General features: G+C 45.0%; 2 protein-coding genes across 4 annotated transcripts in view; both read left to right on the top strand.

The window, feature by feature from the left end:
- Positions 1 to 128: 128 nt before the first annotated feature.
- LOC126529085 (uncharacterized) lies at positions 129 to 9,862 on the top strand. 2 transcript variants are annotated; one of them, XM_050176683.3, is made up of 5 exons: positions 129 to 399; positions 475 to 565; positions 4,602 to 4,716; positions 9,176 to 9,287; positions 9,688 to 9,862. In XM_050176683.3, exons 1-5 carry the CDS (start codon positions 283 to 285, stop codon positions 9,769 to 9,771), a joined length of 519 nt encoding a protein of 172 aa, XP_050032640.1. In that variant the 5' UTR covers positions 129 to 282; the 3' UTR covers positions 9,772 to 9,862. The 2 variants fall into 2 exon arrangements, with proteins under 2 accessions (XP_050032640.1, XP_050032641.1); XM_050176684.2 differs by having other exon boundaries at positions 499 to 565.
- Positions 9,863 to 13,964: 4,102 nt separating this feature from the next.
- Positions 13,965 to 14,184, top strand: part of Mrgn1 (Mahogunin ring finger 1) — a 36,462-nt gene continuing 36,242 nt past the window's right edge. Inside the window, exon 1 of one of the 2 annotated variants that reach the window (XM_050176678.3) lies at positions 13,965 to 14,173. In XM_050176678.3, coding sequence (XP_050032635.1) covers positions 14,086 to 14,173 — 88 coding nt within the window. In that variant the 5' untranslated portion in view covers positions 13,965 to 14,085. The remainder of the gene's footprint in view (positions 14,174 to 14,184) is intronic. The other variant, XM_055069594.2, reaches the window with a different exon arrangement.

Raw genomic sequence — 14,184 nt, forward strand, 5'->3', positions numbered from 1 at the left:
TTTGTGTTTTAGAACAATACCTTTGTTAGTTGAAAACAATAATATAGTAATAGTGGACAGTTACCAAATTTTTAGTGCTTTTATTTAAGCCAGTTAAAGACAATCCAAGCCGAAAGCGTACGTAGGATGACGTAACGTACGCAGGCGCGCGCAGTTTGTTCGTGGGGCGATGCCTGTCGTTCGCATGTAGTTCGTGTGCGCTGTTGACGTTGTCGTTGAAGCATTGGTTTTATTCGTGTTTGTCAGCACAGTCTTTCGTACCGGCACGCAAGCCCCCCGATCATGGCGAGTTCGTCCTCCAATGACGAATCCAACGTTACAACAGAAACGTTCCTCCGGTCCGGCCGTGAAACGACGTCCATTTCTTACGTCGCTAGGCTCGCCGCCGAGGCTTCAAAGGTATAAAAAATGTATAGTATCAGCGCACCTGCTAAACTGTGGGACGGGTCTATAGCCCCGGCCCGCTCGTCTCAGTGGCGCGCTGTTGGTTCGTCGCAGGTGAAGGGGCAAGTGGTAGAACTTCAAGCTCGGCAGGCATTCGATTACCTGAGGCCCAGCCGAGTAGGTAAGTACGGAACGCCGCGCTGCTAGTTTCGCTTTACGTTAAGTTTACGTTGAGCCGGGTTTTGTCTTCACCAGTCGTTACCAATGGTGCGCGCAACGTTCGTGCCGGCGGCGAACGAACGCCGCCCTGCTGGCTCCGGCAGATCTGACAGCTGAGCGCGATGGTGCGCCCACTTGGCTTCGGCGTTCTTGCCAACGAACGCACTGCGCGTCTCTGGGAGCGTCACTGTCATGCGCTTGCGCATCACAGCGCAAACGCGCTTCGCGTGTCCGCGTGCATTGGTCCGTATATAATTGCTTTCGCACTAAATGTTATGCTGATCCAACGCACATTTTAGAATCCACGTGAAGCAGGGCTTTCGTGAAAGTGGTATAATTATAGTGTGCTGTAAAAGTTTTTCATCTTCTGCGACATGGAGTCTTTCGATATTTGCCGATGAATACCGAGAATGACGGGCCTATTGCAATTTTAGGAGTTCAATTTGTGCCGGAAATGGGCAGAATCGAGGAATTCGCCATGGCAAGGTCACACTAAATTTGCATTATGTTTTACTGGACCACTCCCAAGTGCCCTCGTGGTCGCCCGGTGCAAAAGATATGCGCAGGGGGTGTTGATCTCTCTGACCGAGCAGATTTTCGTTTTTTGCAGGTCAGTCAGCATTACACATACCTCTTGTCCCTCATTTCCCTCTGGCCCCTATTTTCCCGCAAAATACAGGAGGCCTCGCCCACTGCGGTGAAAGCGACTTGCATAAGGTAGCTTTGTGGACATACAAATCCACGGCTCTCTGCTCTTTCTGCGTGTCCGTGTTCAGAACGTGGGCCAGCGAGGGGATGGAATAACATGTGGACAGAGTAGGTGAAGGTAGAGAGAGAAAGAAAGAATAGCTGAGAAGAAAAGTGGGACTATTTACAATTGCTAGAGCATTTACAATAGGGACTATTAGCACGCCTCCAAAGCAGGAGACATTGTGTGTGTGCCAGCTAGTGCGCTCGGGTAGGGCAAGCACACCACCACTGCAGAAGCCTATATTTCAACAGGCACTACCCAGCTGGCCATTGTGGGTTGTGCAAGATTCCAGGAAATTGCGGGAGCCCCATCTCTGTTCATGAGTGTCGAGAGGTCTTTAAAATAGACACACAACTTGCCCACTCCAAGTGTATGCGCCGACACCTGGCATGTTACAGATCTGCGTTTTGAGCCAACCTAACTCTGGTTAGCTCAAAACGCAAACACTGTGGAACGTGAGCTTCTCCAGAATAGTACACTAGAATCGGACAATGTATTTTGTGCTTAGTACTTTCAAGTGCACATACTTAATTTAGAGAAGGGAAGGAAAAAAAAAAGAAAGTATATTATTCTGCAAAAATCATAATTTCCTACAAAAATTACTCGAGGTAAGTGGTGGTGCTGCGATTGTTCAGCTACCACGAGGGTGACGCTTAGCGAGTGGATTTGTCTGCATTATCTTTGTGGCTGTAGCTCCAGACACTCTTCTGGCATTACTTTTTTTTGTAAATTTAGAAGCTACAACTTTTTTTATTGCAGGAAAGCAATAATTCTGTACACGTGTGCATAAATCATAGCAAATTGTTGCATGTGTAACGCAGTACTTTGTCGAAAACGATCAGTTTGGAAAGCCACAAAGCCATTCAAAGTTAGGACAAAGCTTCGGCAAAACCATGTACTGACCATCATTCCCCATGTTCGCCAAGCCAACACACTTTCAGCTCCCACAGGCAATCCTGCCAAAGTTCCCTCAAGTAATTTTTGTTGGGAACTATGTGGTGAAAGTATACTGGTTCAGACTGAAGGAAAATAGAAATATCGGTATTGCAACACACCATGACAAGCATCATAATTCTTGCAATTCGTGCGTACGAATGTGCACATTGACCCGCTGCGGTAGTCCAGTGGCTACAGTGTTGCGTTGCCGAGTTCAAGGTCGCTGGTTCAATTCCTGCCGCCGCACTTCGATGGGGGTGAAATGCAAACACGCTTAGGTACTTAGGTTGAGGCCTCGTTAAAGAACTCTAGATGGTCAAAACTAATCTAATTTATCTAAATTTTTTTTTTAAATGCACACATGCTGCTGCAACAGCTGCAAACTTGCATGTGGCAACCAAAGGAGCAGTTGCTATCCTTTGTTTTTCAGTTGTCGCAGTGGCCGTGGCATCGTGCTGCCAAGTGCGATGTTGTAGGTTTTGTTCTCCGTCACGGCGGCTCTACTCTGATGTTGGTCGAATGGCGAAAGCACTCGTGCACATCATAGAGCCTAAGGTTGTCAAAATTATTCCCAAACCTTCCACTACGACGTCCATCATAACTCATTTCGTAGTTCCAGGACGTCGAACCCTGCAATTTGATTTAATATCTCTTGTTTTGTATTGTACTCATTATGCTAGAATTGACAGACTTCACATTTATTGCACATCTGACCTGTGTCGCCAAGTTGCCCCCCAAGAAAATGAAAATATCAGAGCACTTCTACGGGGTGGTTCCACAATTGTTCCGACCTGTAATCCTTTCTTCAAATGAATTCGTTACTGGATGATACAGATGAAATCGGACTGCCCTATTATCGTGCAGTCAGCAGGTGAATGTCACTCTCAATAGAAAGGCTCTCTCCTCCTTTCCCTCAACTATACTCCGTTCCATACATAGCAGTCAATGTTGTGGAGGCTAGAGATACTTCTTGAGGTGGCTTGATTCGTACTTGGATTTACCGCGATTGTGCACAACTGTTCTTTATATAGGCTCAGTATTGAATGAAACAAGTTCTAATCCTTAGGAAAAAAAACATACTGTAGTATGCAGCTACTATTGTTTTAGGTCATTTTTATTTTCGTTCTTTTCGAGTGTTTTTTTTTTTATTTGCAACCCATCGCAAGTAGCCTCGTGTGCATGCTCGCACGAGCGAATGCTGTTGGCGCACAGCGAAGCATGGACAGAATGCCCAGCAAAGCATTGACGGAACGTGCGGAGTGATAAATTTTCTTGACTGAATCTCTTGCATAGCTTCCTCAGCGTTGACTGCTATGTATAGAACAGAGTATAGCACCCATAAATGTAGTGCCTTCCTTGCCTTCCCTACCTTCTCCCATACCAGAGTGTAGGGACTGTGTCATGTTGCCGTGACGAGTTCCACCTGCCTTTTTTTTTTTTTTTTCTCATTTGCAGTGTGATGCACTTCGAGTAGAGGCATTGAGCCTCTACTGTATCAAACAGTTTACTCTAGTCACGTGCCATGGTCGGTTATGTTGCATGCAGTGTTTCATGCCTTGAGGCATTTGTCTGTACAGACTTTGACTGGCTCACTGAAGGCGGGCCTCCCTCGAGAGGAAGAGGGCCCACTGGCTTTTGTTTGAAATTTCAGCTGTTTTTGCGGTGTGCGTTGCTTTGATACTATGCAGACAGGATCGTCAGTGCATGAACTACGCACTGCGCTAATCTGTTTGCAATGTCCAAACCAGATGCAGGGCTCTTTAAGAGAGAAACACTAGGTCGGTCTAGTCTGATAGTTTTCTTACGAAACTCTTTCTTTAATTATGTCCTGTGATGTTGGACATTAGAGTAAGTGAAGGCAAAACTTAATTTCTTGAACTTCACGCAGAAACTTCAGACCCCGGTACATTCACGTGATGTCACGGATTTCAAAGCATTTTCTCGTAACTGGACCATGGTGCTGATGTAAAAGGTCTTGGAACTTGCCGAGCTCATTTTTGGCCCTTTTAGAATACAGCATTGTCTGTCTTTCCCTGGTGACAAATAAACAGCGTGAGCAGACACTGTCAAGATTTATAGTGTCACGGCGAGCTAGTGCGTGAACGTCGATGCGGCGCATCACCTGCCTCTCTCATGTTCTTTTTTTTTTCTTTTTTTCCTGGCTTGTCAAGCATCCTCTCTTGTAAAGAGTGGCTTTATTAGTACTCTTGAAGGGTAATTTACTAGTACAGCTCCGTTCACATTTCTCTTTAGTCCAGTGACAGGCAAGCTCCAGCATTTTCTTTGAAGCACCGCTGTGTTTCGGTTTCAGAAAAGCTTCGGGACGCGATGAATGCTTCCTTGCTCAAACTGACCGCCTCAGAAGAGAAGGCCCGGAGTCAGCTGGGAGAAGGCCGTAATGTAGTAGCCAGTCGGCAGTGGGCCAAGTGAGTCGACGCTCTCTAAGCTCTGCATGCGATGCTCCGAGAGCTGCTCGATCATGGTTGCACACACTACGAAGTTCCCTAAAAAAAAATGACTAGAGGGAACCCTGGAACTAGGGGTCTACGGGAGCTGCAAGTGTGATTATTCAGCCAGCACGGGAATGATGCGTACCATAATGTGGATTAGCTTAAACTTCATTCTACCGGCTTCGAACGTCTTTGCGACTTTGCAAATCCATCACTTACGACAACATATTGCCCGATAGATGCAACAGTTCACAATGATTACATGTGCGTGCAAGTGCTGATGGCCTTGCTGTGTTTAGTGAAAATTGGGAAAGACTGAGAGTTCTAGATAATGTAACGAGAGCATTTGAAGCTGCAAGCCCAAGAAGTATACAAATTCATCTACTACCCATCATTCCCATGGCAGCTGAACGATCGCAGTACAAGAGGTACCTCTGGTGATTATTTTAACAAACTCAATGGTGCACCCACCTTTTTCGTTCAAGTAAGCAGTGCTGAAGAAACAACATTGCAAGGTTTCAAGAACAATTCGTTTGAGCAGCAATTATTTGCCTGGAGTAAAAGTGTGGTTATGAAACAAAGCAAGGGGTTAATTAGCCTGCTTAATTAATCATTAATCTACTGCACTAATGGTCACGGTAACCCTGGTCCTGTTGTCCATCTCTGCAGCTACATGCAGTGTGTAGTGAAGGCTATGGGTCGCGTCAGCCAATCGGAAAATAGAACCCGAAGGGGGCTTCTCCATAGTCTGCTCAGTGATCGCCCCCTACGTGATGATGCTGATGGAATGGAAGCATTCTGAAAATTTTATTCCCTACATGCACAAATTAAGATTTTCTCTTGAGTGTACAGTTGGATCATTTCCTTTCATCTTTAATGCTGTTGAGAACAAACAGCTGCAGAGGGAAAAGAAATCGTGTTTCGGAGACGGCAGCCTCCCGGCTTGTCTGCATTAGACAGGCACGATAAGTGGATATTCGCTGACACCCGTGTGCGTCCATACTTGGCGGCACTCACTCACATGCGTGCTCCACCAATGTGAAAGGGAACACTTCACCTGTCTTGAAACAGCGATTCTCAAAACCGTGCAGGTCAGAACCTCACTCGCTGCTGCTTGTTATGTGGTTCACCTGTGATTGCACACCTTTTTACCTGTTACGTTGTTCACTCGTAAGCTCGCGCTACTCTTTCCCCCGTTGCTAGCACACACGAGGAAAATTAGCGGCTTTAAATGCAAATTCGGTGTTTTCCCTTTCACACTGGCACGCCGTGTACACACTCGCGTCCTCTTGCACTTGCTGATAGTCACTCACATTCGTGCCGACGTCCACTCGAACTAGGCGTCGCCGTCATTCATTGTTACTTACGTAAAGCGCCACTCGTTGCTCTTCGCAATTGTGCACACTCAAACACCCCAGTGCTCGTTCATGCTCACGTCAACTTGCACCCTTCGCCACTCATCAGAAGCTGTGTCAGTGAAATGGGGCAAGTATGACATTATGCAAAAGAGAGGTGAGGTGTGCAGACAGGACACAAGCGTAGAGAAGTGGACAACATGCAAGCTTTTTTGCATAATGAATCCTTACCAACTAGCTCAGCTCTCTGTCGTTCTAAGCAGATATGACTTGGCGCACTCTTGCACGTAGGAGCAACTTCAGACACAATGGCATTAACAAACTTAGTTCCTTGACAAATAGTGGCATCAACTCTGCATGTGTGGCATGACTACATAACAGTGGTATCTCGTTGATACAATTCTGCATAATACGTTTTTTTTCGGCATGATACGTTTCTTTTTCTTTTCCCAGCCAGCGTCCCATAGGGGCAATGTATTTTCGTACAGCTATTGCGATCGCGTTTTTGCCTGAAATTGGATAATACGACTGCAGAAAAGGGCCTCTACTGGTATTTCTAAAACTCATAACTTTAGATTCCATTGCACTAGCTTAAATAACATTCCAACGGCCTATGAACAACGTGTTAAGACCCAGGCACACTGGTGGAAGAACGCAAGTAGCGTGTTGCTGGCGGTAAAGCCGTGGCCGTGCATCACTGCTCAGTTGCTTGAGGGAACAGCAGCTTTCTTTTTTAACTTCCAGAAGAAGTTTCTTACAGACATTGAAAAGGAGAAAGTTCAGCGCAAACTGACGAGCTATCTCAACACTGCTAAACAAAAGTGCATTGGCTGCGGTACGTGTGGCGTCGAGTGATGCTGCTCTGCATACCGTGTTACGCAGAACAGTACCACTCGACTCTACGCGAACCTTTGCTATTGAGTTATGCCTATATTTATACTTTTTGGAGCTGGCTTTGGATAACACTATTTTGGATGGCGTGTTTTATTTTCAGGTCCCCGTGAAGATCGTATCAGCGAGACTCCACTTAACCTAAAGAATCACAGGGACAACCTTTTATTGACTTTTCTGTTGCTATAAAAGTTTCTGTCTCTCTCTCTGTTTGGCAATTTACCTAGTACGAAAAAACAGACAAGAAATATTACTGTCAAAAACAATAAAAGAAGGGTACCTTGGTAGATGGCAGCATGCTAGTGCTGTAGCAAATGCACAATTCGCTGTGTGTGTTTTTTTTTTTCTCCTTTTTTTGTTTTAACTTCTTTTCAGTATGGTACTCAGTGGATATTAAATTTGGGGGCAGCTACATCGGAACGTTTTTGGAAAGTATCAATGTGTTAATTACTTCTGATTGGGAGGTGTTTTCATGGCACGTGCACAACACTAGATGGGGTCAGTAGCACACACTTGTAAAGCCTGTTTGCCGTCTCTGGAATATGGCTATCGTTATTAATTCATGCCCGCCATATTAATTGAATTTTTCTTAGTTTACGAATTTCGACTGGTTCTGTGATTTTACAAATGTTGCTTCAAGTTCCATGAAAAATTGATTCTGTTCATTAAAAAGTTTTAAAGGCATTTGTAAGGCCGTTGTGAAGGTTTACACATGTGTGCATTCTTTTTGTTCAGTGAAACGCGTGGTCGCTCGTCTTCTCTGGGGCTCTCTCTGTGTTTGTGGGTTTGTTGCTTTGCAATGTTGTGCTGTCGGCTTGCACCCAAGTCGCTTCCTGAGAACGCCTGAAAAGCCTGCTTTGGGAAGGCAGCGAGCAGACGCAGTTCGATGAAAAAGGGAGCGGCGGGGGTTCTCGCGCACTGCTTCTTGCGAGCACCATGAATCGCACAGCGCGCCTCTAACGGCATCTGGTGAAGGGAGTATTTGGGGAGTGTTTGGGCCAGGGGCAAGGCGGCACGGGTGGTTCGAGTGGCGCCCACTTCCAGTGTGAGTTATGTAGCCCGGACACATGGTCCCGGGGCTGGGGGTAAGAATATGCGCAGCTGAGTGGGCAGTATGGTCTGATACTTGAGAGACAACGGACCGATCTCTGCCCAATCGGAGCGACGGACTGCCCCGAGGGCTTTGCTCAGCCACATTCATTCATGTGAATTCGCTTTCCTTGTTTGCTATATACTCAGTGTAACCGCTAAGGTCTAAGTAATTTCAGTTCAAATTATTGACATCCACGATCTTAGGTCCCAGAATACCGAAGCACGAGAACAGTGCAGCGCTTTAGGAAAAGCCAACAACAAATTAAAACACCAAGAAGGAAGAACCCGATGGATGGAGAGAGAAGAAAGAAAACTTAGTTCATTAAAGGATGGGGCGGCACAAAATGGCAAAAAAAAATATGCATTAAAGAAAAATTGCGATCGTGCCTATTCCACTTATGGCAGCACATGAGGCTTAACCACATGCCGTAGGAGCACTTGCTTCGTTCAAGTTTATTCAGACAAGTTCCTGAAGCCGGTGAAAATCATCAATAGCAAAGTCAATGCGGAAGTCACTGTCATCTAAATACATTGTGTGGCTTGTCAGTCCTCTGCTGTTTCAGGTTTGCTGCTGCTTGAAATCCAGGGTTCAGTGGAAACCCGTCTGGTCGGGAAAATTCATGGCGGGGAACATCAAGCGCCAACCAATCGTTGAAAAAGGAAAAAAGACATTTCGGCCCAACTACGGGAGCCTTATTACTACGGGAGCCCACTACGGGAACCGTAGTGGGGCCGAAACATCTTTCTTTCTTTTTTGACAGTTGGTCGGCTCCTGATATTTGCTGCTGCTTGTATGTTGAGTCTAAAAGTAAACCATCAATAAAATGTGTATTTTGTCTACATAAGGTGTGTGCTTAAGCCAAACATGAAAAATGTATATGCTATATATGTGCCATCCCCTCTTCTCTCTTCAGACATGTCTGCTGGACTTTTGAGAATATTAAAAGTCAGCAGGTTAGCAGGCACGTTGATTGGCTGGCACCCGAGCGAGCATTTTTTAGCAGTTGGCCTCGCTAACAAAAAAGAACTGCTCGCGGTGTTTGAGCATGCAGAAGCATCCGTGATTGTACTTATATGCTCGTCTTTTGCTCTTGCAGAGAATGTGAGTCCATGGCATTGCTTGTGCACAACATTGTCAACTGGAAGCCTCACCAGGGGGACATCATTGGGGACGTGACCTGGAAAGACTTTGACTTGGAGAAGCTAGAAGTGAGAATCATTCATAATTTTGTAAAGGTAACAGGCTGGGCTGGTTGGTTCCGGTCCAAAGGACGCATTTTTGCAGCGAAGCGATTACACATAGCCAGGGATGTGGACAATTTTCGTAACATTGCTTTTTTGTCTTCGGAATCATCGAACATGTGTCTGTATATGGTTGAAGTGCAAAACATGGGACCACACGGAAGAAGATACAGATGGGGTGGGCGCTACTAGCATTGCTTCAACTATATTTCCAAATATGCTTCAACAAATTAATGTCCCAAAAGAACACTCTTCTGAATGCAACATTCAGTCAGTGTTGCGGATCGCAAGATGCACCTGACAGTACGTGGATGTCTTGAGCAAAGTCCCGTTGGTTTTCTCAGTGACCCGGTATTTCTGTTTGCAGGAGACGCACAAGCGTTTCAGCCGTGCAGCAGACGCCATCGACGCAGACATCAAGGAGTTGCAACTCCGCATTGGGCGTCTGTGAGGAGTTGGACTGAGTGTATATAGCCTTCAAATGTTCTGTATTCTTAATAAAGTTATTAGTTTCTTGTTAGCATTTACTAAAGTGTGTGGTACAGGATTGTCATGTGTTTTTCTCTAACATTTCAAACCTGTGTGTCTTTGCTTGCAAGTGTACTCCTGCTTTGTTGCAAAGCAAGAGTAAAATGTGCCAGTATGTTAATATCCTCCATCCAACTCCTTGGTTTGGAAACAATGCATTTTATGTTCCATTGTTTGCGTCATCACTCGCTGGGACACGGCTGTAGTGGTGTCACTGTCATGATCAGCCACTCGATCTGATAACAGTAATGGGTTGTTATGGCAGATAGAATATATACCAGTATATCTCTGGCACCAAGGTTATGTCTAGAACATCTATTTGCTGTCTTCGCATAGATCAAGACTTGTATAGCTGTTCGTAGCTGTTTCAATGCATTTTTAAGAGGTTTTGTGTTCCTGGGTTGGCATGGGGGATAAGAAATCTAAAGAAAAATGAAATGGCGTCATTACAAACTACAGCCGCCAGCTGTCTTCATCTTCGGCATTTTACAGTGTTGAGCTCGGTAAGCAGCTGACATGAGCAACCAGTGCCACTGCGTATCCAGAGCAGCACAGAGTGTACCCATGCATAAGCATGTGCAGATACAAATTGTACTCTGTCAGCGGGAATGAGACAAGTCAGCTGCAATAATGACAAGTTTTACTCAAGTAAGCTTAGAAAACGGGAACTATACTGTCTCAGAATGCAGATGTTTTGCTGCAGAACAAAAGCGGGGGTAGCTGGGGAGATGAAAATTTCCGGCAGTCAGTTGCAAAACTCTGTTGAATGTGTCGTGTATGCACTTTGGCTATTTAAACTTCACTACAAAAGAAGCGGCTAATGCTACCTGTTCACATGGCTCCTTTGGGTGCCCTTAGAGATGCCACTTGCCAGTTGCATCTAGTGCGACACTTGTGAACAGCAAACGACAATGTGGCATGGAGGGATGCTGTCACGGGTTCTGTAAGATAGGCTTGTAAAATTAGGTGAAGCACAGTTTCCTGCTGGAGTGGAAACTGATTCACATACGTTTACATCACTTGCGAGAGTTCTGCTCTTGGTGTCCATTGTGTCACTTTTACCGAGAACAGAGTTTCTGTTGGCAAGAAAATGATGTAAGACGGACTGTGCTGCCACTTCAGTTGCAACTAAGTCGGCTCGGGGCATAAAGCTTTGCGTTCCTTCTTGAATGTGTAATCTAACACTCTATGTAAATTCAGTGTTTGTCCTTGGTGCTTCATTAAAAGGAAGTGCCACTACAGCGATAGCTGGTTAAGTTACTGCCACTACTGCAAGGATGATGTCATTGAAGACAGCTCATGTCGTGGATTGGGGAACGAACCCTGGGTAAGGACAAGTTCAGATTTAATCTAATTCTGCTGAGGCTTTCCACAGATGCCATGAGCCATGTCTGAAGTGCTGCCACTATAACCGACTTGCCTAGCTTTATACAGTTCTCATTGAAATCAGTTTGGAGCCCTGTTCTCTGCGCATCTGTAATCCCACGCCTGTGATGACAATGTCTACATGATGTCTGCTGCTGGCGTGAAGATTGAACTGTTGAATTCAAGCTGTGCAAGGTTTTCCAAGCAGGTTCAATTGCTATTTGCTGCAAGACTTGTCACAGCAGAGTGCCACCAAAAACAGCGATAACAGGTTAGATGACAAAACGAGGATGATGTTATCGGCGACGATAGTTCGCATCATGGACCCGGGATCAAGTTCTAGCTGGGGGCAAGTTTAGTTTTATTTCTGCTTGAGGAATCGTCACCTTACTTCTGATGATAGTTGTGCTATACACCACGAAATGTCCCTAACAGCTATCGCTGTAACTAGCTTGCCAGCTGTCTTAGAATAGGTATTCAGCTAGGTCTAGCACTGTTGCACTTGCCTCCTCGCTATGTGCATTCATGCCCCAAGACTGACATGTAACACATTCTTCATGAGCAGCACCGCAAAGGCTCTGTACCCATCCAATTGGGAGTACAATGATTGGGAGCCTGGTACAACAGCACGAAATGTTTGATACCTACTATGAACTCCATCTGCCAAAAAAAGTATACTTAAATGTATAATTCACAAAAAGAAAGCATTGGGCCAAAAAATTAATTTTGCTATGTTTAGGTTTGTTGAATGTTTTATGAGTACATTGCTCAATAAGTGTGCTGGCAATAAATTGAACAATGAACTTGTTTTGTCAACAAACTTACAGGCATGCATACTGTGACTGCTCCTTTAACAATGTGTCTATGTGGCAAGGTAAGATCATCTATTGGCCTGAAGAGCAAACAAGGATATTTTCGGATTGAGTGGGCAAGTGCCAAATTCACAAAGTTTTTCATGAGAGCTGTTTGCCATTGACAGTCTGTTTTTGCAAATAATGTATGTTCAACGTCACAATTGGCTGGCACTTGCTATTACAAGCAGTTCTAGTATAGGAATCTTGTGGGAATACGACCTGTAATAGCTTTTGTGAATATAACAAATATTATTACCTGTATCAAAGCTTGCCATTATTGCTTTCTTAATGCAGATACATGTTGTTACACTTAGAGAAGAGAACAGCTTTTTTTCGTCTCTGTGTAGAGAGTAAATTCGCTAAATGATTAAAAACCAAGCTGCCCAAGATATTTGGCCTATGTTCAATCAAAACAGAAGGTATGAAAGGCACATTTAAAATACTTTACATAATTTTTTTTTCACAATGGGCAAATTAAGTTTGAGGAGGGGGTCAGAACGGTATATATCATGCATGTGGCATTGGAAATGCATCACTAGTTCTTGAGCAAAGGTGCTCATCCGTAACTTCTAAAGAACTATTGCAAACGCCTAGCTCTAACCTGCCACAGGCGTATAGTAGACGCCACTTCTTCCAGCAAGCTTTTCTACTGCAATAAATCTCTCTCCAGCAGTTCTCAGCCAGCACTTTTCTTTGGACAACTCTGGCAGTATGCCTCGTACCAGGCAAGTTGCAGTAGGATGTAGAGGACCCGGGTAGAGCTTCGAAAAGCGGCCACTCAGGAACGTGAAAAGCACCGAAAGTGATTGGCATCAGGAAAAGGCATCGCTACAAAATACCGGCCTTGAACGACCATCAAATGATTACAGTGACATATGGATATAATATCTTCACCATGGCCGACTGTCAAAGTGATTGCAATGACACATATATGGATATGATATCTTCACCACCCGTGTACAGCTGCAAATGAGCCATGCCTGTTTCAATAAACATTATTTTGTCGGCTTCTGCCACGTTGATACATACCGTGTGTCCCAGTTCACGTTAGCCAAGCTGTTTAGCAAAAAAGAAAAAAATAGAACATGCTGTCTACGGTGATTTAAAAAAAAGTCTATGGTGTCTACAAACACTGGGTTTTATCATTGTAGTTTGCACTGTGTTGTTTTAATTTTTCTTTTTTCCATTGGACAGCTTGACTAAAGTTACCTGGAACTCCTGTCACATTTGATTTCGTACCTCAACAATCATAAATGTCTGCAGCAGATCCAGCGATTTGGAATCTGTCTACAGCAAAGCTTTGTGTGAGTGCATAAAGAATCGAAACACGAGTTCACGCACACACAAATTATGCCGAGCCTTTCGTTAAGCAGAGTTGCAGACTACTAGCGAGTGTGACAGATGCTTTGAACGCATCATGGTTTCAGAGGCGCAGCATGAGCATATGAACATAGTGCTGTTCGAATACATTGTATCCGCAAGATGCATTCACTGTTTAGTTCTTCATTATGCCGTGCAGCCGCGGATGCGCGAAGATAAACTTCCCGTGTCGTTTTCTTTTTTTTTTTTTTTTTTGCCTATTTGACAAGGGTATAGCCAGGCCGCAGCCATGGTCACTAAACTCGGCGAGGTCCTCAAACAAAAGCTTCGGTTTTGAAAAGAAGAATTGTGTCCGCCCACAACACAAGAGCCTCACAGTGGAGCTTTCTTGTGTTATTTGCTTGCTTATGCTCCCGCAGTCAGGCTAGAGACTCCGGCTTGGAGCGGCCACTTCGCGCATTTGATTTTCAAAACAAGGCGCCATTACGATATCGCGCATGACTGTCTCGAAGACGAGCCAATCCCACTTGCGCACTACTTTTGTTTGCGTCGTTACTTGCTGCACTCCGGCATGCGCGGCGTGATATATCTCTTGCCGTGCGAGAGTGATGGTGGGGGGGTTCGTCCATGCCACTTGTGATGAACTCGTAAACCCGTTATATAGAAAACAAGTTTCACGCGATTAAGTTCGCGTTAACATGGGCGGCATATGGAGCAGGCAGAACGTCCGGGTCGAAGAGGTGGACTTTGCCGCCAACTGTGCATATAGGTATCCGCCGAAAACTGGTAAGTGTGGC

Source organism: Dermacentor andersoni, chromosome 8 (genome assembly GCF_023375885.2).
Source record: "Dermacentor andersoni chromosome 8, qqDerAnde1_hic_scaffold, whole genome shotgun sequence".
Taxonomy (NCBI): Eukaryota; Metazoa; Arthropoda; class Arachnida; order Ixodida; family Ixodidae; genus Dermacentor; species Dermacentor andersoni.

Excerpts from the sequence above, each read along its gene's own strand:
- LOC126529085 (XM_050176683.3), top strand. The coding sequence starts at position 283 with ATGGCGAGTTCGTCCTCCAATGACGAATCCAACGTTACAACAGAAACG. Across the intron at positions 566-4,601 it reads CCTGAGGCCCAGCCGAGTAG|AAAAGCTTCGGGACGCGATG; the intron begins GTAAGTACGGAA and ends TTTCGGTTTCAG. Across the intron at positions 4,717-9,175 it reads GCCAGTCGGCAGTGGGCCAA|AGAATGTGAGTCCATGGCAT; the intron begins GTGAGTCGACGC and ends TTGCTCTTGCAG.